Source organism: Pogona vitticeps, chromosome 1 (genome assembly GCF_051106095.1).
Source record: "Pogona vitticeps strain Pit_001003342236 chromosome 1, PviZW2.1, whole genome shotgun sequence".
NCBI lineage: Eukaryota > Metazoa > Chordata > Lepidosauria > Squamata > Agamidae > Pogona > Pogona vitticeps.
In genome coordinates this window covers 279,215,061-279,239,462 of record NC_135783.1, presented here as the reverse complement: position 1 = coordinate 279,239,462, position 24,402 = coordinate 279,215,061, and the positions used below count along the sequence as shown (strand labels likewise).

At 40.9% G+C, this 24,402-nt stretch overlaps 1 protein-coding gene across 2 annotated transcripts in view; it reads right to left on the bottom strand.

Moving 5' to 3' along the window:
* NADSYN1 (NAD synthetase 1) overlaps nucleotides 1–24,402 on the bottom strand; it is a 40,711-nt gene that overhangs the window by 6,902 nt on the left and 9,407 nt on the right. For both annotated transcript variants that reach the window (XM_020782884.3, XM_072985907.2), the window contains 14 exons: nucleotides 23,468–23,519; nucleotides 20,868–20,956; nucleotides 20,247–20,364; nucleotides 18,260–18,391; nucleotides 17,744–17,818; nucleotides 17,437–17,561; nucleotides 15,146–15,194; nucleotides 13,903–14,005; nucleotides 11,602–11,770; nucleotides 8,680–8,815; nucleotides 8,059–8,165; nucleotides 5,482–5,613; nucleotides 2,795–2,864; nucleotides 799–927 (listed from right to left, as the gene is read on the bottom strand). In XM_020782884.3, the coding sequence (XP_020638543.3) occupies nucleotides 799–927; nucleotides 2,795–2,864; nucleotides 5,482–5,613; nucleotides 8,059–8,165; nucleotides 8,680–8,815; nucleotides 11,602–11,770; nucleotides 13,903–14,005; nucleotides 15,146–15,194; nucleotides 17,437–17,561; nucleotides 17,744–17,818; nucleotides 18,260–18,391; nucleotides 20,247–20,364; nucleotides 20,868–20,956; nucleotides 23,468–23,519 (1,486 nt within the window). The remainder of the gene's footprint in view (nucleotides 1–798; nucleotides 928–2,794; nucleotides 2,865–5,481; nucleotides 5,614–8,058; nucleotides 8,166–8,679; nucleotides 8,816–11,601; nucleotides 11,771–13,902; nucleotides 14,006–15,145; nucleotides 15,195–17,436; nucleotides 17,562–17,743; nucleotides 17,819–18,259; nucleotides 18,392–20,246; nucleotides 20,365–20,867; nucleotides 20,957–23,467; nucleotides 23,520–24,402) is intronic.

The following is a 24,402-nucleotide window of genomic DNA, read 5'->3' as shown; positions in this document are numbered from 1 at the left end:
GGGAGAATGAAACTGTTAATCTAAATCTGCATACCAGATAATGAGAATGTTTCAAGCACTCAAACAAGACAGACTGTGACTAAAAGTAATTCAGACATTTATAGGTTCCAATCCTGCATACAGCTCAGCAGTTGAATCCTCACTGGTTTCAACTATGTCCAGTCTAACCCAACTTCAAGCATCACTTTCAAGGAAATGGCTCATGTGAAAACGATTGCCATAAGACTATAGTATACCGAACTATAGTATGCTACAGCATACAGAACTATATGACAACAGCATACAGAACTGGAGTACAAAAGTGCAAAGAACCAGGTGTGACAAAAGATTCTCTTGGATACAATCACGGCTTTCAAAGGGTAATGGATTATCCTTGTGGTTCCAAAAAGTCTTTCATGTAGGTCATTAGCAGGGGAATTGAATCTTATAGCATGTTTATTCAGGGCAGGAGTGGATAGTCTTAATAGGGCAAACTATTAATTGAGATTAAAACAAGTCTAAGTCATGGCTGAAACTAGTAGCCAATGGGACCAGAGTCAACATTAGGCAAGCTTCCCATTTGTAACCTCTACTCCTCTTCTTCTGCTCATCCACTCTCTCCCTTCCCACTTAGTGGGCAGTTTGGGAAAGAAAAGGTAACTTTCCTCCAAGACCTAAACTAATATTACCAGACAGCTGTCCAAGTTAGGCTGAAAAGTGCATTAAATCAGCCCCAGGACATACGTGTCTGTGTGCATGTGTGTGTATGCGCACACGCATGTACATGCACATGCTTCATGGAAAATTTATTCTGCTTACCTGTCTTGGAGCACAGATCTCCTTCCACATTGTTATCAGCTTACAGAACATGGTGTAAGGTCCAGCTTTTGCTATCTTCCTTAGCTTGCCATAGACAGAAAGCTCAGAGTATGTCATCCCCATATCCTCCTGAAATCACACAGACAAAACCAAAGAGAGAATGGGAGAAGACAGAAGAAACATGTTAGGGCAATGCCCTTAAATTCATGAGAATCCATTTTACACAGAATTAGACCCACGGTTAATCTAGTCCAGCTCCAAAGCTGTCTAGGTTTGCTGATAGAAGGCATGTGCCCATAAGCTGCAGAATAAAAAGGTCCTCAAATGGGGATAACACCTCCCTTGGAGTAAAAAACAACAACAGGCCATCGGATAGAAAAAGTTCTGATCTAACATACTCCTGTTAGCCATGGTTTCCACCAGCAGTGGGTTTTTTTAATATAAAAAAGCATTTTACAAAGTGTTTCCTTGTACAGTGTCAAGTGATGTAATTCACTCTACACTGGAAGTATGAATGCCATCTCTAGTCTAAAACCCTGGTTCTTACTTGGACACTTCTGGGACTGGATCCAAAATCATCTGAATATAAAACACATGCTCTGCCACTGAGAACATACAACCTTCTGAAAAAATGCATCAGTAGCAAAGGAAATCAATCAAACTTGAAACCCATCAGGATGAAGGCCAGTAATGTCTTTCAAATAAGGAAATAAAATACAACATTTTGATAAATCTTCCAAAAGATTTTTAAGAAAGGGCGTTTCCGTGGCCCTCCAATTTCTGTAGCAGCAGCCCAATTGTAAAAAAAACTTCCTTAAGAAGTCAAGCTACCACCTTTATATTATGCTTTAGATAGGCAGGGATGAATCTTTCACTCCATCAATATTTTAATAGTTTCTAATGTTGCTTTCTGATTTTATAGGGTATTTGCTATGGCTCCCTTTTTTATTTTAATGTTTTCACGCATAGTTTTATTGTTTCTTTTAACTGCTGTTTTCACAAAATACTGTGTAGACTGAAACACCCAGTGTGTAGATAGGCCATTTATAATTATTCCAGATGAATGAATCCTGATGTAAAACCTCTTGACATACATTCAAAAATATTTAGGGGGAAGCAAAGCATAATCTATACAACAAAGCAGATGCATATTGCTTCTACTGATAAATTTAAGGTCCTCCAGATGTTTCAGCCTATGAATCAACAACCCCATACTATTGGCTAACACAGTCAGCAGAACTTCTGGAAGTTGAAGGCTAAAACATAAAGGTAAACATTCCTTGTTCTGATTTATTGGAGTCTTAGTTGTGACATCCCCAGAGACTTATGGGTATCACAAGCCTGCAAGAAGCCATCCCTGGTGAAATGAGGCAGCTATATTATAGTGCCTTGCAATTATGTCATTGAGTCTTGTTTCAAACCATCTTTGGTAAAATTAGACAATTATGCTATTGTGTTCTGCACTATAGGCTGAAATCCTGTTGCTCAGCATAAGAAAATCTGTAACTTTCAGTCCAGTCCTCGCTGATAAATAAGGAATCCCCACGAATCTTGGGAGCACACATACACACTGGCTTGATGTGTGGATGCACGCAGAGCCCCTAAGAAATGAAGCAAGGGCTCTCTTTGTCCTTTTAGGAACTAATTGAAAGTCATACATTTTCTTAAATTAAGCAACAGGATTTCAGTCATAGCCTATAAGCCTATAGAAACTGGTGTGTGTCTGCAACTTCCATTAGCTTTGTATTGGAGTTCAATGGAGTTTGAAGGGTCACAAATTGCCCACCCCTGCCTTACAGATTTCCAACATAAATAATTGTGTGTATTTGTGTCAACCATACACATTTTACATTAATTTGTTCATATCACAAAATCTGGCTTTTCCTTACACAGAATTTAGCTCAATTTTGGTGATCATTTTTCAAACACACACACACACATAAACACAACAACTACACATGAGGCTTATGAGAGTTTTGTACTTGCTGTCATTTACCTCATCTGTTTGAGCAACATGCCCTTTCTTCAGGGGCTCCAATTCTGCTGTTGGTGGTGCAGACACAACACTGTGTAGCAAAAGAAATCCAACCAATCAGATTAATATTTTTATCTACTTTTTTCAAAAAGTACATGTTATGTTACTACAGGGGATTTTACTAACACCCTGACTCAGTATGTTCCACATTCCAAGAACAATTAATGGAATAATATACAGTAGTACCTCAGTTTATGTACACCTCAGTTTATGTAATTTCCACATTATGTAACGTCTCGATTTTGTAAACCGAGATACTACTGTATACTGTATATGATGAATATCTGGGGCATGTGCTATGACATCATTATCTCAAAATCTTGGTCACATATGTCAATATTTACAGTCAAATGTGTAGCATCTCTACCTCTCTAGAGGCTTTGCTTCACATCTTCTTGAGAAACTGGGTGCTTGATGGACTGCAGGGGGAGAGCTAGCTGGAGCAGAAGAAATGCTGGATGACTGCTCTTACACTCATGGTTTACTCAATTCAATTTTGGCTCAGAAATGTACATTAATACGCCACTTAATATTGAGGATACATCTCAGGCAAATGGAGAATTAACCAGATCAAAATTAAACGTATTCATCCTTCATCTTACGTGACTGGTCTTGCTCTCTAATTCCCTAAAGGAAAATAGAAGGGTTTTTAATGGTCATTGGTCAGAATTCTACTGTACATTTCTGCCAGTGTAATGTCAACAGTGTGATTTCCACTGACAAACTGCTACAAGTTAAGAAGTCAGAACAGAATTTCCTATTGCACACAGAATCACAAGATTGGTCTGCAACAGGAAACACCTACAACAGTTCTTGAACTTGTGGCAATTTGTTGCTGAAAGTTAGGCCACTGGCAGGTGTTAACTAACAGGATTCCAGCCATTAAAGCTATTAAAAACCTGGCTATTTAGACAGGCCTTTCCTGAACAAACAACAGCCTGATGCAACACTGCCCAATAATAATCATCATATCACCATGTTTTTATGTTTTTAATTGTAATGTATTGTATTGTATTCCTGTTTTCACTGTATATTATGGTACAGTGGTGCCCCGCATAGCGAGGTTAATCCGTTCCGGATTAACCATCGCTATAAGAAAACATCGTTAAACGGAATAGTAAATGCCATTGGAATGCATTAAACTTAGTTTAATGCGTTCCAATGGCTTCAATACTCACCGTTACGCAATGTTTTCCCCATCCGCAGCCATTTTCGCACCCTCGGTAAGCGAGGGCAGGGCGCGAAAACACTGCGCATGGCCATTTTGGGTGTTCCGGGGCGCAGATGGGCGGGCCATCCACCTGCCTCTCGCCAGCCAGGGAAACATCCAGCCTTCTTCGGCCGAAGAGTTAGGGCTTGGAGGCAGCGCCGGGGATGGGAAGGGGCAGGCCATCCACCCCCCCTCCCCAGCCAGCCAGCCTGGGAAACATCCAGCCTCCTTCGGCCGAAGAGTTAGGGCTCCAAGGCAGCCCCGGGGATGGGAAGGAGTGGGCCATCCACCCCCCCTCCCCAGCCAGCCAGCCTGGGAAACATCCAGCCTCCTTCAGCCGAAGAGTTAGGGCTCCAAGGCAGCGCCGGGGATGGGAAGGGGCGGGCCATCCACACCCCCTCCCCAGCCAGCCAGCCAGCCTGCCTGGGAAATACCCGGCCTCCTTGGACGGCGAGCGAGGGCTTGGAGGCAGGCAGCCGCCAGCGCACCATCAACCCACCACTCGCCGGCCAGCCTGGGAAACACCCGGCCTCCTTGGGCTGGAGAGCGAGGGCTCGGAGGCAGCGCCGGGGATGGGAAGAGATGGGCCATCCACCACCAGCCAGCCAACCCCGGATGCCCGGTCTCCTTGGCGGGGCGCAGATGGGGCGAGGAGTAGGTTTCTGGCGCGCCACACACCCCCGTCCAGCCGCTGCTGCCCTGATCCCAATCCCCGGAGGGCGCCTCCTCCTTTGAAGTGCTTCCCGCCACAACTGCTCTCTGGCTCAGCGCCCCAGGGGTATGCGCGGGGATTGGGGCCAGACCCTTCGCCCTCCTTCCCTCCCTCCTCCGAGGCACCAATCCGGAGTGCCCCGCTTCCCCCTCCAGCTGTCCCCTATTTATGCAGCGCCGATCAGCTGTTTAAAAAGCCTTGCTTGCAGCTCTCATCAGCTATTTTAAAAGCATTGCTTTGCCATGATCGGTTCCCCAAGCAGGGAACCGATCACCGCAAAGCGAAATTCACCCATAGGGAACATCGGAAAGCGATCGCAAAAGCGATCGCAAAATCTTCATCGCAAAGCGATTTCATCGTTGTCCAAAGCAATCGCTATGCGAGGCACCACTGTATTTTGTTTTGCACTTTTAATTTATTGATGTTGTTTTATTTTCTTATTCTGTTGTTTTGTCCAGTTGATGTAAACCACTCAGAGTGGCCTTGGCTGCCAGATGGGCAGCAAACAAACAAACAAACAAAGTCTTGCTCCAGCTTCCCAGATTGATCAAGGTGAACACTTTATTGAAGGCCAATATCACATTGAAGAAGCTACTGTATATCCAAATAGATGCATGTTCACACAAAATCAATCCTTCTTACTGCAGCAAGAAACATGTTTGCAAGCAACTGAGAAGGCCACACTCCTATTTAAATGGGATCACTGTTCTTCATGTCCCCTCTCACCTTTCCAGCGATGTTATATGAAAATTCTCAGTGCAATACTGGATAAAGCTTTTCAAGTCTGTCTTGCTAATTCCGCCAATAGGGTTTATGTCAGCACTGGAACAGTCATACTTGGTGAAATATCCCCAAAGGCTATGGGATGAAACATAAATATTTTTTTCTTAACACACAAACTGACAAGGGAAGAAAGAAGATGTCACAGATTCTCATAATGCACTGCATTATTACAATAGTGTGAACATCCTGCACGCTTCAGAGATCTAAACGATCAAGGAGAGAAGAATATGCCTACAGTGGGGTCTTGACCTGAGAACTTAATCCGTATTGGAAGGTGGTTCTCAAGTCAAAAAGTCTGTAAGTCAAGTCTCCATTGACCTACAGTGCACTGAAAACCGATTAATCCCGTAACAGGCCGTTTTTGTTCCATTTTGGATTTTTTCTGGTCTGTAAGTCAAATCTCAGTCTGCAAGTCAAACCTAAATTTTGCGGCCAGAGAAGTCTGTAACTCAAAAAGTCTATAAGTCAAGCCGTCTGTAAGTCAAGGGTCCACTGTAGTTCCATGTATCTGTATCTGTTATCCATTGACATTACTCCACAAGCAGAAGACCAATTCATACTAGTGACTGAATGTTTTAAAAGTTACATAAAGACTGGCATCCAAAATTTTGTTGCACAAATGATTGCACAAACTTGATCTGGCAGGCTGAACCCTTCAATCATGTTAGCTCTTTCGGTTTAGAGTAGGTGGGCAACCCTATGGCTTCAGTTCTTTGTCCAAGCACAGCAAATCTTATGCCTAAAGTTAAAACTGCACCACCTGTTTCTGCAGAAACTTTAAGATTATGAGGATTAGGCATCCTTCTGTCTCGAGAGACTATAGTAAGGTCCTGTGAATGGAGGTCTTGGAACAGCGTCTAGCATGTGATAAGACCAATTTGAGAGTGACAATCCCTTCCACGCTGAAGACAAATACAGTCTGCCCCCTGTCCAGTTCCCTGATTTTGCTGTTTTCGGGACTGCCTCTTTTCCTCAGCCTGCTGGACAAAGGTCTCTTCAAATTGGGAGAGGCCGTGATGCACCGCCTGCCTCCAGACTAAACGCTCAGATGTCAAAGTTTCCCATCTGTTGAGGTCCATTCCTAAGCCCTTCAGATCCCGCTTGCAGATGTCCTTGTATCGCAGCTGTGGTCTCCCTCTGGGACGGTTTCCTTGCACTAATTCTCCATACAAGAGATCTTTTGGAATCCGACCATCAGCCATTCTCACGACATGCCCAAGCCAATGTAGATGGCATTGTTTCAGTAATGTATACATGCTAAAAATTCCATCCCGTTCTAGGACTACTCTATTTGGAACTTTGTCCTTCCATGTGAAACCAAACATCCGTCAGAGACAACGCTTTCTCTCCTGTTCAGCTTTCTCTCCTGTCGTGCACAAAGGGTCCAGGACTCGCTGCAGTAGAGGAGTGTGCTCAGGACACAGGCTCTATAGACCTGGATCTTGGTATAAGCCGTCATCTTCTTATTAAGCCATATTCTCTCTGTGAGTCTAGAGAACATGGTAGCTACTTTGCCACTGCAGAAACACAGCAGTCCAATCCATAATGCTTTAAAAAAGATGGCAGCCCTAGAAATGGTTGTTGTGGGTTTTTCGGGCTCTTTGTCCGAGTTCTGAAGGTTGTTCTTCCTAACGTTTCGCCAGTCTCTGTGGCCGGCATCTTCAGAGGACAGCACTCTGTGCAGAATGCTGTCCTCTGAAGATGCCGGCCACAGAGACTGGCGAAACATTAGGAAGAACAACCTTCAGAACATGGACAAAGAGCCCGAAAAACCCACAACAACCATTAGATCCCAGCCGTGAAAGCCTTCGCGAAGCCCTAGAAATGTTAACAAGACAGGCACTGGTGCTAAAGGCAACAGACACAGCTGCATTTTTTGGGTGGATGAGCACCAAATTGCTGGGAACAGCTAACCCCAAACTCTCACACTCCTGAACAATACAACTTTGAACCTCCTCCTAGCCAGGAAGTTCTTGGAGACCTTCCCACTCATGGTGGCTTGCTGAGGAGAGACAAACAGAACATCAGACTTGCTGAAGTCCCTTGCCCTGGTGAAGCCCTTCCTCACATCTAGCAAGATCCATTCCTTTCCTAGATTCTCCTTAGGATTTGGACAAAAAAGATTGAAGAAGGATGTCCTAAGTTCTCTGAAATGATGAATGAAGCTCTGGAATGAGAACTACAGGCCCTGGTTAGCTGCAAAAGCTGCTGAGGCCTTGGCCTGGGACTATCCCCTTCCTTGGCACACCATCTACCGAGAGCATGCCAAGATTCTCATAAAGCCTATCGGCTGACTGTCCATATCACTCTGGGACACCTTTCTGCTCTGTTCCGTAGTAGAAAAGCTTGGCCCAGTTCAATATTGCAACCTGAGTAGGGACGCAATTACTCTTCTTGAGGCTAAGAATCCACATTGAGTGAAATATTCTGTTGTCAAATTGGCTCCCAGCATTTCAGAAATCTGCATATACCAATAAAGAGTTGCACTTCTAACACCCAACAGTTTTAACATGCACATACCTTTCATCCACGTTAGATGACCCAAGCACTAACAATCCTCCAGGCATTCCACGGCTCCATAAAGATAGCTGGGCAAACAGATAGGTGAGAACCATTCTTATTCTGGCCTAGAAGTCAAATTTAGAAATCTGGCTTTAATGCAACAGGAATTCTTAAAGGAACGGATACCTTAAAATTGTAGGTTGGTATCAATGCTGGATATTAAGAGCAATCCAGAGCAGAAATGAGAAACCTACATGCAGTTCTGTCAAACTCTAACACCTGTCCTCCCTTACCACTGGTCCTGCAGAGCAAGGCTGATGGGAGTTGTAGGCCCTAACACCGGAAGTGCCAAAGACTTTCCCTCCCATATATAAAAGATCAAACTGAACCGACTTGCAGATCAGCTGTTATGAGGGGGAAAAGTAGATGGGACTGCAATGTAACAGCAGCATTACAGTTCTTCAGGAGGTGGACAATGGATATTGCTAGAGAAAGAAATGTAATGGTGGAAATCTCCAGAGTTCAGTTCCACCACACTGTTATGCCTCAACAAGCATATACAAAACCCTCACCAAACCAGCAACACTGCTTGACAAGAAAATGGATCTAAGAAGAATAACAGAAAAATTCTAACAATACCTGCACATTCTGCAAGGCTAGATTTTCTCTGGCACTTCCTCCATGCACTTGATACTGGGGCAGTCGTCCAGTCACTGCATTGAAAATTCCCCAAATGGCTTTCACTGCTCCATCTATATTTATATTTATATGGTAGCTTGAAGGGGAAAAAGATGCACAGATTGACTCTAATGAAACCTAATGTCACACACCCCCAGTTCCTCTGTTTGTTTTTCTACACACCCAGGTTCCCTTTTGGGCATGACATGTACTTTTCACTCTTTTCCGCTGCCACCAGAGGATATGTTCCTCACTGTACCAAATATGACAATTAGATCAGTGTTATCAAATATAACAAAGTTTATTTATGTGTTTGTAGGTAAATCATATAAAGAAAATCATGGAGGGCCTTTTATTATTCATTCAATAAACATTGCTTTGATTACATTTAAGTTTGCTTATGTAGATTCATTTTAATCAAGGTATTTATATATTCAACTATTTATTTCTTAGCACTTTTAACTCTTTCCAATATTAATCATATAAACTTTCCAAGACTTGTCCTTTTCTTATCTTATTCTCAATCTCTCTATTACTCTTCTCTCTAACACAACCCTGGCCCTAACTGCTTAAACTAACTCCTCATTAGTTCAAACTGATTATAGCTGTCTTTCTGTCCTTTTATTATCCTGGTTCCGCCCTCCTGTACTGTCCTTGGTTATCACATCAGTGTTCTACTGTGATGGACAAGCTAGGTATTTGGACTGTCCGTCACACCTAATTTCTGAGGTTTCTTGGAATTCCTAATTGTCTCAAATGAAATAAAGACTTGGGTCCAAGATAAGTTAGTGGAGGGAAGCTCATGAAAAGCAAGTCTCTTGTACCTCTCCTCCATCTCAACACCCAATACCCTGTTGTTCAGAATTGCCCCTTCTCTGACCAGGAAGGTCCTTCAAGACTGTATATGACTGCTGGGAAAAGGCGAGAGTGGAAAAATTCTATTTTCATGAACTTCCTTAATCTTGTTTGGAATACAATCCAACATTTCTCACTACTTCTCAGTCCAATCCAAACATCTCTTAATATACTAAAGAAACAACTTAAGATTCAATGTCACAATCATTATCCTTTACCTCATATTTTTGGCTGAACAATGAAGGCCCCTAGCTTTGCCAGTTTCCGCAAAAGCTTTTCAGGCATTACCTTACTCTATACAGAAGATTTTCAGAACCCTCTCATGTAGTTCTGGCCTAAATCTGTCAGGCCCACTGAATCAGTGGGATCTCCACAAACTGATTTACCAATCAGCAATTGTTTTAATGGGTCTACTCTGTTAAGGACTAGCAATTAGACTTCAGCCACTGTTCTGACTATGAGCCTCGGGCAGTCTGGTAACAAAATCCAAAATGGCTTGAAGGCACACAGTGATCTCAACCTTTTTCACCATGCAGGTGGAAACTGTTGATAAGATACGAACCACTGGTTCAGCAGCTGAGTTCAAAGTCACCAGATTCAGACAGAACTACTTCACTACTATTGTAGAAAGATGAGGAACCAGTCCAATGGTAACACAGGACATGCCCAGAAGAATGTATTGCCTCCATACTCTCTGACCACCAGATTCTACACTGGCCTTCCTCAGCCAAGTGCTCTAGCATAAAGTCAGATTACAATCTCTATTATTCTGGACCGCACTGATCACACTGGCTGAAGCTAATGGAAACTACATATCATATAATTTAGATCAGCTGTTCTCAACAGGGACCATATGAGCCCCTGGGGGACCCTGGCATTTTGAAGGGAGGTACAGACTGGAAACAATTCTTCATACACCACATTATAAAGTTTGTTATCCGGCTTATATAATCCTGATTTGGCCTATATTTCTTTCCTTATTGTGTTTATGGCTATGGCTAAAAAAGACTGAGAATGGCTGATTCTAGACTACAGTGCACCAGGGGGACTTGCCCTAGACAAAGAAATAGGGAAGGCCATATTTATGACATCCTCGTTGTGAGTTTCCGGAGGTACCCAGCTGAACTCTGTTGGAGGGAGAAAGGGATTAAACCAGGATGAGATACCTCACTGGGGCACATCCCATCAGTCTTTCATAAGTCGCATAAATGGCATGACCCTAAACTCTGACTAACAGCATTTTTGCACAGAGAAGGCCTTCCCTCATAGCACACCATATGCCATTAACAAGCATCATGCATGGACCTAGTCTCTGATGAAGTGTGTGACAAGCTAGGAGCCAGTTTAGCTTCACTCCATGCCTTTCCAAATCCCACTTTAAAAGTCCTGCTTTCTTTATTTTTTTATACTCCTGCTTTGTAAAAATCGTAACAATTCTGCTTTATAAAAATCTTTGAGGACCCTAGTCTACAATGAAAGTGATTTAAAATGTTTAGTGAGATACATATTAATGTATCAGGCAAGCCAACACTGCACGGTTTCTAAGTTCTACACTAGAGATGGGCACAAACCTTGGTTCGTAGGTTGATGCTGGTTCATTCCCTTCTCCATTCACTAGTCAGAATGGCTCCTCTCCTCCAGCATGGGTTTGCCTGTCCTGCCTCCTTGTATGAGTGGGCAATCAGCAAAGGGCGTGGGGCTAGGAAGCCTGCTGGAGGCTGGTCAAACAATTGAAGAGGAAATGGAAAGGAGCACATGGCAGCTGGTGGGTGAGGAATCCAGCCACAGAGATAGTGCTGAGCATATGGACCAGCACAAATCTCCAAACCGAGGTTTGTGCCCATCTTATTCTACCCTTAGATAACTTTGTTGGATTGTCCTGATATACCAAAGCAAACTGGCACAAAAGAACACAATTCCTTACCTGGATGAGCTTCAGATCTGGTGCCACTATAGCTGTTGTGCCCAGACTGAACCATCTGTGTTTTAGTGCACTATGTATTTTACTCAAGCATTATGCCCGTATACCTGCCTATCTCTTCAGCCAAAGATTTGGCTCTGTTGCGTGTCTCTTGCGAAGAGTTCTCACTAGCCATATAGCAAGTTGTTAAGACACGTCCACAGAATTCCCGAGGCTGCTTTGGTATGTAAGTCTCATCATTTACTAGCTTCTGCACATCATCCAACACATTCTGATCTGAAATGTGAGTGAACAAATAAACACTTTAAAAAGTTTATAGAAGAAGACAGAATATCCACAAAATACATTAAATATTACTACATAAAACATTAAAGGGCACAAAATGTTATTTCAGTTTAATGATGTAGGCAAGTTTACTTTAGGATTAAAATTAAATCTAAGAGAAGAAAAATACATTGTTTCTGGAAAAGCAATTAACAGTTCCTTGAAAGCAGGACAAAATAGTTTTTAATTTGTTCCATTTTTTAAAAAAATAGACAAAATCTGATCAAGAGCAAAAATAAGAAGGCATCAAGCATAAAACAACAGAATTTAAAGAAGACATTCTTGGTTTCAGAAAACAGAAGTAAAATTTGCTTTTTACATGCACAGGAAATATGATCCTATACAATTTGTCTTGGAAAGGTACTGTTGTATTCAATGAGACTTTATCCTCAAGCGCTTAGTACAATAACACTGAAACAACTTGGGCCATGACCTTGCAAATATTACTAAACTGTCCAGGTTTCAATGTGGTCATTCAGAGTATTTAAAACTTTTCTGAGGTTCTTTCAGATGCATCATTTGTTCCCTCAAATGTATCTGATTGTCACTGAAGTTCTTGGTATTTTACCTGCCCTTCAGATGACATAAGGCTTGCCTCGGCACCTTTACCAAAAATTTGTGGAGGGAAAACAAGATCTTCCATAGCTTTTCTCCCCTCTGCAAGGTGTGGCTTATTTAATTTCTCCCTTTGTTCAGGGAACGGATTGTAGTTTAGATGTCCACAGCAGAGCTCACTCCAAAGATTTCAATTATTTCAAAATACTATTTAAGAGGCTCCAGAAGAGAAGCTCAGAAAGGGAACACTATTCTTTGAAATGTATTTTTTAAAGGATTATTGGCCTACAATCCTCATTACAGGCTTTACAGAAAATAAATTTAAAAGAACAGTCTGAATGTGAATCATGGTAAACCTGATGTTCCCTCACAACCAACAAGGATAAATTGGGATTCAGGGAGTGGAACCTTTGGCTTCATCTGGAAGAGCCCTTGACTAACTGCTAGATTGTGTCCTTGTTCTATGCCATTATAAGAAGAATTATCTGCAATTTAAAACATCTTTCAAGCGACATGAAGCCATCGCACTGGCACAAAGGGTACACAGGTTCCCCATCTTAGGCATACTAACGTTAAGACATCTACGCTGGGCACATTACAATTTAGAAACTAACTTGTACCTTGTGTTTTAGTGATACTATGACCATGTTTCTCTCACATGGAACTGTTATTGTAATCTCTTCTATATCCCTCCCTTCTAGGCACACAACTAAAATCTGTTATCACCACTTCAGTTAAGACAATGGCAACAGTCAGATGTGAAGGAATTCCCCGTAAACAATTTTTAGAAACTAAAATCAGCTTTAACATGTCAGTAAGAGAAATAATTTAGGAACAAATTTTAAAAGATAAAGAACACAATTCTCACATTTAAATCATCTCCTATGCTTATTAAAAGCTTCCCCAGAAAGAAAGGGCTTTGCCTGCTGGCAGATAATCAGCAGAAGGGGGCCATCCTGGTTTCTTGTGGAAGGGAGTTCTTCAGTTTGGCAGAAGCCACTAAAAAGGTCCTGTTTTATGTCAATATAAAGTGTGCCTGTGAGGGTGGTAAGACTAGCAGAAAGCCCTCCTACAAAGATCTTAAAACCCTGAGACATTCATATGGGGAAATGTGATCTCTCGGCCCAGATACTATTCATTAATGGGGTGGGTTTGTGAAATTCAACATGCCTAACAAGCAAGTTCTCAAATTAATCTAAGTGTGTTACTTAGAATAAACCACATAATACTTTGGAACAGAGATATTTTCCGGGGTGAGCACTCAGGAGATTCTTGGACGGAGGAAGATAAGGAGAGACAGTGGATGTGTATGTGTCTATATGTGTATGTGTGTGTGTGTGTGTGTGTGTAGCTCAGTAGTGAAACCCATGTTTTGCAAGCAGAAAGCCCTCTCTCAGTGTAAGACAGTGGGAGACCTACGGCCAATGGATCTTGACAAAAGTTGGTTAGACCTCTGAGCAAATTGAACTTGAAAACCAGTTCACCTACAGCTACCCTTCAACACATTTCCCCTACTCAGGTGCACTTACTTCCACTGTCTACTGCACAACAAACCTGATGACACATGGAATACACAATACAGGCTGTAGCAGAACTGTCTACTCCACCGCTTAGTGGCAGGAGAAATCCTCCCTTAAGAAATGGAAACAAAGGAAAGAAGAAAACATTGTGGGTAATCATTATTATTTATTATTTATTTCTTTATCTGTAGGCCACCTTTCTCCCGATAAGGGGATCCAAGGAGGCTCACAATATTAAAAAGAATTAGAATCATATACTGACTCTTCAGAAAAAACCTTCAACTTTTTTTAACCCATATAAGATACTTCTTCTCTGAAGTTATTTGTTTCTAGCCACAATAGGCACAGATCACCCAATCATTTTAATAATTAAAATGCTGGGAATAAAAAGATGATGTGCAAGCCATTTCACATACGGAAGAAACTGCTTTGGAAAAATGCAGACCAAAATAACCCTGCAGGAAAGGAAACACGTGCGAATGCATGGCTCCTCCATTGGCTCCCAGGCGAGACCAGCTGCTCTATGATTTCTCCACGCTCAGAATTGCTTCCTGACAATTATAATGCTCTTATTATAGGATAGTATGGAGGGGAACAATTCATATGTGGTGATGCCTGCCTTTCAGTTCCTTCACAATTACCCACTTCTCACTTTTGTACCACATCTTAAAGAAGGGGCAGGCAACTCCTGGCCCTCTAAACAAATGATTGGTCGCATCTCCCATGAGCCCAAGCCACCACAGGCCATAGTGAAGGGAGTTGAGAGCTGCAGGCCAACAACATCCAGAGGATCAAAAGTGGTCAGCCCTAATCTTAGACTATAGGCTATTCATGTCAAATAGAAGCCTTCATGGTTATTTTGCAACAAAGGTAGTACAAAAAGGTAATTAAAAAGAGAAATCTTGTCAGCATAGCAAAATAGTCGACTCTATTTGTAACAAGTTTGTCAGTCCTGCTTCTAAATCAGTTCCCCATTCTTATTACCATTATAAACCTCTTCCTTCTCTTTAACTTTAAACGTCAGAGACCTATAGGATGTTGGAATGGGGAACCAGTAAATGTAAAAAGGACTTTCAATGGTAAAAGTCAACCTTCATAAATGCCTGCACTGTTAACTGATTTTAAAAGGAAGCAGGACTGAAAAACTTCAAATTTTAAATCAACAGTTACCTTCAGTTATCTTTTTTAAATCCCTATAGGTTCTACTAGAAATAGCAAGCTCTTAAGTGCATGATAAAATGGCAATCCTTACCTGCTTACTACGCCTTAAGTAGTCCCAAAGCCAGCAGGCAGGGCCAAGGCTGAAAGTAAAAGAGCATGTCTCAAGATGGGTATGCTTTCACCAAATCATTCAGCTTCTTTTTCCTGGGATTACACACTGCCATCACCTACATTTTACTATTTTAAAAAATATCTATCTATCTATCTATCTATCTATCTATCTATCTATCTATCTATCTATCTATCTATCTATCTATCGAGAGAGAGAGAGAGAGAGAGAGAGAGAGAGAGAGAGAGAGATGTATTTTTTAAAAAATACATAAGAAGTTAAAGAAACTTGTGTGATGTTTTGAATTAAAGTTCTGTGATTAAAAATAATGTATGATCTATTATGATTAAGAGACATTGTCGTTATTGGTATTGCATACACATTGCTACCAGATCAGCACTACTGGGATCAGGAGTGATTTTGGTGATTAAAGCCCCCCCTCCTATGCTGAGAATCCCAGAGGATTCCTGGGGTCAATAGGGAGCCCTAAGAGCACTGGAACCGAAAATGAAGAGGCAATAAGCTTTGAATTAATTTCAGTTAAATTTTACTGGTGCCAGATTATCATGTGATCGGCTTCTGTTGGTGAAAATTTATCCTATCTGAGTTTTGGTCATAGAATTCTGTGAAACCAACAATCTGTTTATTATGAATACATGCTTCAAGCAACTGAAGAGACAATTGTACATGTGGACTTCTCTAGATGGCTCATACAGAAGTAAGACAGACTATGTAATTGGATGAAAGAGATGGAGAAGCTATATTCTCTCTGCCAAAACAAGACCAGGAGCAGGTTGTGGTATTGACCCTGAATTGTAAATATCAAAACTTAAAGAAAAGCTGAAAAAGAACACTAAAAGAATCATAGTGCCAAAATATAATTTAGACAACATTCCTGATGTGTTTAAAGTCCTTATAACAAGCTTACGTTACTAAATGTAGTTAATAATGAACCAGAAGAATTGTGGGTTGAAACCAGAGATATCATTAGGGAATAATGCAAAAAGACACTTCCTGTAGTAAAAAGAAAAAAAATCTTGACAGAATAAATACTTAAATTGTTAAAGACAAGCAAGAAGTAAAATAAAAGGTGACAAAGGTAGGGTCAGAATCCTGAATACAGCTTTTCAGCAATGTCACACAGACATATGGAGCCTCGTGGCGCAGTGGTTAAAACGCTGTACTGCAGCTAAAACTGTGCTCACGACCTGGGGTTCAAATCCCAGGTAGCCGGCTCAAGGTTGACTCAGCCTTCCATCCTTCCGAGGTCAGTAAAATGAGTACCCAGCTTGCTGGGGGGGCAATGTGTAGCCTGTATAATTAAAATTGTAAACCGCCCCGAGAGTGCTTGTAGCGCTATGGGGTGGTATATAAGTCCAATAAATAAATAAATAAATAAATAAATAAAAAAATAAATAAATAAATAAATAAATAAATAAATAAATAAATAAAGAGACTACTATAATAGCCTGGGGGGGATGGCAACAAAAGAGGAAAAACAAGAGATCTTCTCCAGAAGATCCAATAAATCAAAGGGAAATTTAGGTTTAGATTAGGAATGCTGAAAAACCAACAAGGAAACACACTATCTAACAAGGCTAAAATAAGAAGAAGGTGGAAATAATATACTGAAGAATTATACAGAAGAGATAAAAGGATGACAGATTTGTTTGAATCCTATGATAAAGAACCAGCAATTTTAGAAAGTAAAATGAAAGCTGCTATGAAAGCACATGGGAGAAACAAATCACCAGGGATCAACAAAATACCAGTAAACTATCCCTAGTTGGGGTGACTGAATCTATCAAAGAAAAATATGCCAACAAATATGGAAAACAAAACAATGGCCCATAGACTAGAAATATTTAATATACATTCGAAGCACCATGAAAGGAAATGCCAAAGAGTACAGGAACTACTGAACCATTGCTCTAATTTCCTATGCAGGCAAAATGATGCTCTGAGTGTTGCAACAAAGACTTTTACCATACATGGAGTGAGAAATGCTGGACTGTATTCCCCATTACTATGTACGGACGTGAAACCTGGATAGTAAAGAAAGCTGAGGGGAAAAAATTTTATTTGTTCGAAATAATAGTGCTGGAGGAAAGCTTTGCAGATGCCCTGGAATGCCAGAAAGATGAACATCTGGCAAGATACCGCTACTACGACATTCTGCTGTTCATGACACACACCATACAGGATCAGGCAGCAAATTTCCCCACTGTGGTAACAAAGAAATTCCTGGAAAACTGCTTCCAGTTTTTGCCTACCTGATTTCCTCAGCAAGACTATGGTACTTCCATTGGACTGGCTCACTCGTAGGTGTACGTATGTCATCAGAACATGACAGGGCAAAGTGTACCTTTATTCTGCCAAAGGGAGTTACTTTACTTGCCTGGCAATTTTTTAAAAAAAGAATAAAGAACATTCAGAAAACAAAGGCAATGGAGGATTTATCTTTTGAAAACAAATTTATCTTTTTGTAAGCTGTGATCGATCAAGTTGCTTCCGCTTCCGTTTACTTACCAAGCCTTGTTACATTCATTAACACAGAAATTACATGTAAATATTTCCTACCTCTAAATTTCGAGACGATATTTCTGCTCTGTAACTTCTGATGTCTTCCAAGTCCAAGGTGGCAACCAAGACTTCCTTAAAATAAAAGTTGCAAAGTACTGAATTTTCAAAACTCTTTCAGTTTATTTTCATTTATATTTGAGGCAAAGCAATTTCCAGCAGAATTCCTACTACATGCCAACACAAAAACATAGGAGTGCTTTCAAGTACAAATCTCATCTGACATGATGATAAGAGGCCTGGGCTCATAGGAGTCAGTTCAGTTGTGGACCCATAATTACAGAATGCTCCCCCATGAAAGAGAGGACCCCGTGACTAAGAAAAACTCATAAAATGTTTTTTACTTGAATCCGGCTTTCAATAATTAGTGATGTTTCACTGCTCCTTTTCAGGATGGCAATAAATGGTTTTTATTTGGTTTTATATCCTCTTATATCTATTGAATCAGCATACTGATATATGAGAAATGCTGCTCAATCTGGTTCATAGTTATTTTAATTAACAGGCCAGCATTACCACATCATCCAGAGAAAACTGAAGCCCTTGAGCAATAGTGCTTCCATTCACAGATATCATGGCACAGCCATCGTAATACAGACGATCACCATCGCAGCCCTTCTGATTAGCCAAGAGATATATCCCACCATTCTAACAACAAAAACAACAGAGACACATAATTAGGAACATTATAAGACCACATGATACTAACCATTAACAGTAACATTAACATTTTACATAGTACAGCAAATATTATCTAATATTGTTGTAAGAACTCCTATAAGCAAGATATGGGGATGATGGGAAAGCAGCCCCCTTAGGGGCTCAGATGCAGCCTCCAGCATCCCTATCCTTCCAAAATGTGGAAAAATAAAGCCAAATTTAAATATGTTTGAAAAGTAAATTTCAAAGCAGATGTGGGTGAGGGGACAATTTCTGTCATATTTTGCCACAGTACGCAAGCTCTAATTGAGAAAGAAAACAATTTAGCCACTAGAAGTCATTTCCATTCAAAAAACACACACACATTTTGTAGGGAAACTATTTTGAGGGTGGAGGTCACAGGAGCCACTCTCCAAGTTCAAGGAATGGCCATCTGCAGCCCACCCCACCTCCACCCCCACCCCCGAAACCCTTGATGTAAGAAGTCACACTATGGGTCAGGGAGTGAAACAATAGACAGCTTGATACAGATGCATAATATTTTCACGCCTTGTTTCACTGCTGATTTGTAGGAGAAAGAAGCCATTCTGAACAAGTCCCTGCCAACAGCTGAGACCCACCAATGGAAGAATCCAGAAAGGAAAACTTTAGGAAAATTTTCAGAATACTGGTTGACAAATGTATGAACAAAATTCCAGGTTGTTTGCTTGCTCGGACACATACCAAACAGATACTAATTCCACCCCCACAAATACAATCTCTTGTCAGTAACAGAATTTTGTGGACAAAGGTGGACTAGGTTACAGAAAGATATATTTCAGAGTCACAGTTCATGTCCATGAGCAAGACAGCAATTGCACAATGGCTGCAATCAGAAAAAATAGGCTCTCGTTGCTACAGGCTGTGCTTGCTTATTGCTTGGTTCCAAAAATACATGGGCAAAGCACAGCCCATCCACCTTACGGTGCTACACCACTATCCACACACACATACAACCTCTGGCACTCAAACACTCTACCAAAGTCTTTAGATAAATAAAAGCTCCTCCCTCCTAGGTCTTCAAGGAAGTCATATATGAGGGCCATTTTGCCACATTTTGGCTCCTCAGTTCTCTTTCAGGCCTGGAAGTTTCAAAATAGGAAGAGGGATTTGGGGCTTTTTTCCAGAGATGGTGTGTGTGTGCTGTACAGTGTGTGTGCACATGGGCCTCAGATCCCCACAATTTGTCACCTCTGTTCTTTATGGAGACATTAAGCAGGTCATCATTCACCTGTGAACTGGCCCAATGCAATAGTCAGAGACAAGGAAGCAGTAAGAGAACCATAATACCTTTTTTTTTTGTTGCTTTCAGAGGAACAAAAATTGGACCCTAGTTTATAAAGAATAAGATACCATTATTATTATTTTCACTTACGATCCAAACAATAAATGAAGGATATGCTCTGGAGGCACAAGATAACAGGAACTGTGCCATAGCCAAGGAAACCCAAGCCTAGCCAGAGTTGTAAAAGGAAGCCTCTGAGGAGTCTTATATGTATATATCACCGATACATGTGTATTGATGGGAGATAAATCTAAATCATATACACACTAATTCATTGACTCTAGCAGTTATAATCCAGTTGCAAACACACAGCAGAAATTGGGAATTGTGTAAGTGATTCTCATGGTACATCTGGCTGGCTGTCACTCTCTCCCATATCCGCTGGACTAGAAAACAACTGTATACTTGGCCATGTGACAGACGGCAACCTAGAGGGTAAAGTTGCCCACATGATTGCCCTTACATGTATATGCTCTTTTCAACAAGATTTTGAGGCCGGCAGAATCATTAGAAGATTACCTTTGCTGTTGCAGAATTCACCAATTCCACTCGAGTATGAGCTTTGCCTAAGACATGGTGACTTGCTGAGGAATTTGCAAAAATCTCCACTCCATCAATTCCCATTTCAATGTGAGGACTACAAGATTGAGAAACCACAAATAAATAACGCCGCTTGTAAATATGCCACAGAAAATATGCCCGGCATTATTCACTGCAGCACAAAATGTTAACAACAAACACTGAAAAACACTGTGAGAGTGGAAAGAATTCACCCATACCTTGTTGTTTTAAATACCTGCTATTTCACTCCTACTAAAGTACTATTTAAGAGAAAACCAGCTGGAGCAACAGTTCCTATGAACAGGACTCCACGCACAGAATGCTCTCACTAGAGGACGCCTAGGGAGAAAGCAGTTTTCATTGTTTGATCTTTTCCTCACAGCTGCCTGAGAACATGCTCTATATATGAAGAGGTTCAAATGTGGCCATCCCCGCCTGGGGTGATTAGGGGGAAGGGTAAAGACAAGGTCCAGAACGGTTTTATGCAAACCTTTGATGTCTACCCTATAATTAATTTGAGTTTTGATTTATTTCACTACTTACAAGGATGCTTTCTCTCAATGCCAACTCATCTCTTACCTGGTGGGTATCCACAATTCTTCACAGATTTCAGTCCCTATGCAGGTATCTAAAGTTGCCAGTACAGCATCACCAAATGGGACACTCTCCTATGAAACCACAATCCATAATCCAGTTAGCAGTCAATGTAAATAAAAAAAAATCTGCTTAAATGTGATTAGGATAGTCATAATAACTTATAATATTTATAATACACAATCCAAACCACTTCTCAGTGTTCTAATGAAACTCTAAAGGATTCCCAAAACTAGTGTGTGTAAGTCACTTACAAGAGAAGCATTGTACCACAAAGATAGCTAACTAAAAGAACCATCCCTCAAGGAGGTAAGAGGGATGGCTTGTAGACAAAGGGCCTTTTCAGCAGCTGCCCCCAGACTATGGAATGCCCTCCCGACTGAAATTCGTCTGGTGCCGACATTGATGACATTTCGGTGCCAGGTCAAAACCTTCCTGTTCCAGAAGGTTTTTAATTGAAATAACATCAACTGTGGGTCCTGATGGCAATTTTAATTGTATTTTAATCATTTTATCTTTTATTGTATTTTAGTTGAATTTTAATTGTTGTAAGCTGCACAGAGACCTTTGGATAGAGTGGGCGTATAAGTTAAATCAATCAATCAATCAATCAATCAATCAATCAATCAATCAATCAATGTCAGAAAGATTTAATGTAAGGACACAAAATTCAGCTACAAAATATCCCAGAGAATTACGTAAGCTCTGCATCTTATACTTTTCTGGCAATGAGAGCAAAGAATAGGCCACAGATTGTATCAGCCCTTCTCTGAACAGCAACGTTACTCCTTCCAACATTCTTTAGTGCAGTTATGTAATCACCATCTTAAACCTTAATGTGAATCAGCATTTGTTTTTAATTCATTTAAATATTTCTGCTGAATCCTTCTTGAAAGCAAACCATCATTATCAACCGCTCGATCCCTCCATCATCAGACCAAGGCCTTCTGTTTCAGGCAGGCTTTTAAGCAGTAAGTGGGGCTCTCCGGAATGCTTTATTTATAAATAAATAAATAAATAAATAAATAAATAAATAAATAAATAAATAAATAAATAAATAAATAAATAAATAAATAAATAAATAAATAAATAAATAAATAAATAAATAAATAAATAAATAAATAAATATCTCCCCTCTGGAGAGCAAGACAGCAAATAATTTGATTAATAAATAGCCAGCCAACCAACACACCAACCAACCATCAATGACTGAGGGCTGTAGCCAATACTTTAAAAAGTAGATGCCCTGCATATTAGAAATCCCTAATTGCACAGACTCTCTTTTGAGCTATTTATAAGAAACACAAAACAAAACTAAACTAAAACTAAAATTGTGGCACCTTGAACTACTGTAGACTTGTTTTCCAGGCAGCTTCAAGGTCCTTATAACTTTGCCTTTTGTTCTAATGTCAATATAGTACTCCTTATCTTACTGAACAGTATTGCTTTAAAAAGGCAGTAGTACAGTCCGCACCACCTTTTTCCACCTTTGGCAGATTGCCCGGCTGCAACCTTACCTAGACACGGGGGCGCTCACTACCTTAGTACTTGCGCTCGTAATTTCTAGATTAGACTACTGTAACGCGCTCTACGTGGGGCTTCCTTTGAAGCTGATGCGGAAACTTCAAGTGGTGCAGAATGCGGCGGCCAGACTCCTTACTGGAGTGAGAAAATACCAACATATCTCTCCTACTCTGGCCATGCTGCACTGGCTGCCCATCCGTTTCCTCATTGACTTCAAAGTGTTAATGCTTACATATAAGGCCCTAAACGGTTTAGGACCTCGATACTTGGCAGAACGCTTACTCCCAACTAGTTCTACCCGTGTCACCCGCGCGAGCCAGGAGGTGAGGCTGAGGAGCCTGACTCTGAGGGAGGCCGAGAAAGAAATAACTAGAAACCAGGCTTTTTCGGCTGTGGCTCCTCGTCTCTGGAATAACCTACCTCCGGAGATTCGCGCTGCACCCTCGCTGGGTACTTTTAAGAACCAACTAAAAACATGGATGTATAGGCAGGCCTTCCCTTCCAGTTAATTCCTGTCCTCTTTCCTTTTTTTTCTCTTTATTTGATTTATTTTTATTTTTCCCATCTTATAGAATCATTTAATTAATTAATTGTTATAAATTTTTTTAGAACTTGTTATCCTTATGTTGTAAGCTGCCTAGAGTAGTCGAAATGACTAGGCGGGGTATAAATACAATCAATCAATCAATCAATCAATCAATCAATACTTACTGTGCACCCATTGACTAGAATCATTCCTTCAGTTTATCAAAAAATTGTAAGCTGGCTTTTTAGATCAGATCTTTTTTTTCCAAAACAGGTACAACTGGAACATAATTCTTCTTGAATTTCAAAATGAAGCACAATGTAGGACCAAATTTCCTTATCAAAATTAATACTGCAGTTTTCAATTAACTTAACCTCATCTATTTTCAAAGGCATCAGAAGTTACAATCAACGGGTATGAAACTGTAGCATAAAACAGAATATAGGCTAAGAAATACCTAACATTTCCTCTAAGCCCTTTATCTGTAACATATGAAAACAGAAATAAGCCACTATCCAGAAAAGAAGCACCTTACCTGAGTTGTTATGTTCTGTATCATCCTGGGAGGAAAATACTCTTCCACATGTCTAAAAAGAAACAAATTACACTATAAACTTCAAGATATTTTGCATCATATTCATACACAATATGCTGAACAAATCTTCAGCAAGAATACATTCTCTATTATGTCTTTAAATGTCGTAGCTTTTATATAACAAATTTTCCTTTAAAAAAAGTCAAACGTAAGAAGGTTTTTTATACAAAAGTACATCTGCACAATACGTGACTCACCAAGTCAAATGCAACTTTATAGCTTTAAGAGCATAATTTTTTTTCATAAAACACCAAACAGAGTTGCTTGCTCTAGAAGCAAGAAAAACTCTTTGTGGACTGCCACACCTGGCTGATAGGCCACAAGCTATGCATGGTATAAATCAGATTTTGCCCCACCTGTGGCATTCCAGATGTCTAGGTCTGTAGCCTATATCAGTGGTGGCAAACCTTTTTGAACTCACGTGCCCAAATTGAAAAGAAAAAGACCAAAAAACCAACGGGCGGTGTGGCGGTAGTGGAACTGGAAGTGGCGGCAAAAGGGGGAATCCCGGGCACGGAGGTGCCTCAGGACCCCACTCTGGATCTGCCACCAGCGCTAGCTGCTCTGGATCTGCCTGCTGAAGTGCCCACACCATGGCTACAGCTGCCTTCTCAGGTTTGGCTGCACGGCGGGGAGTAGCGATATGGCGACTTATGGCTCGCCGGCAGAAAGGGATCTGCGTCCCAGCTGTGGCACGCGTGCCATAGGTTCGCCATCGCTGGCCTACATCATCCCCAACTGTACCTGCGGAGAGGGGCTGATGGGCAGCACAATCCAAAATAGCTGCAGAGTACCAGGCTTGGGAAGCCGGTATGAAGTATCATAAACATTATGTACTGAAATGTACAGACCGTATACTGCTCAGTGGATGTAAA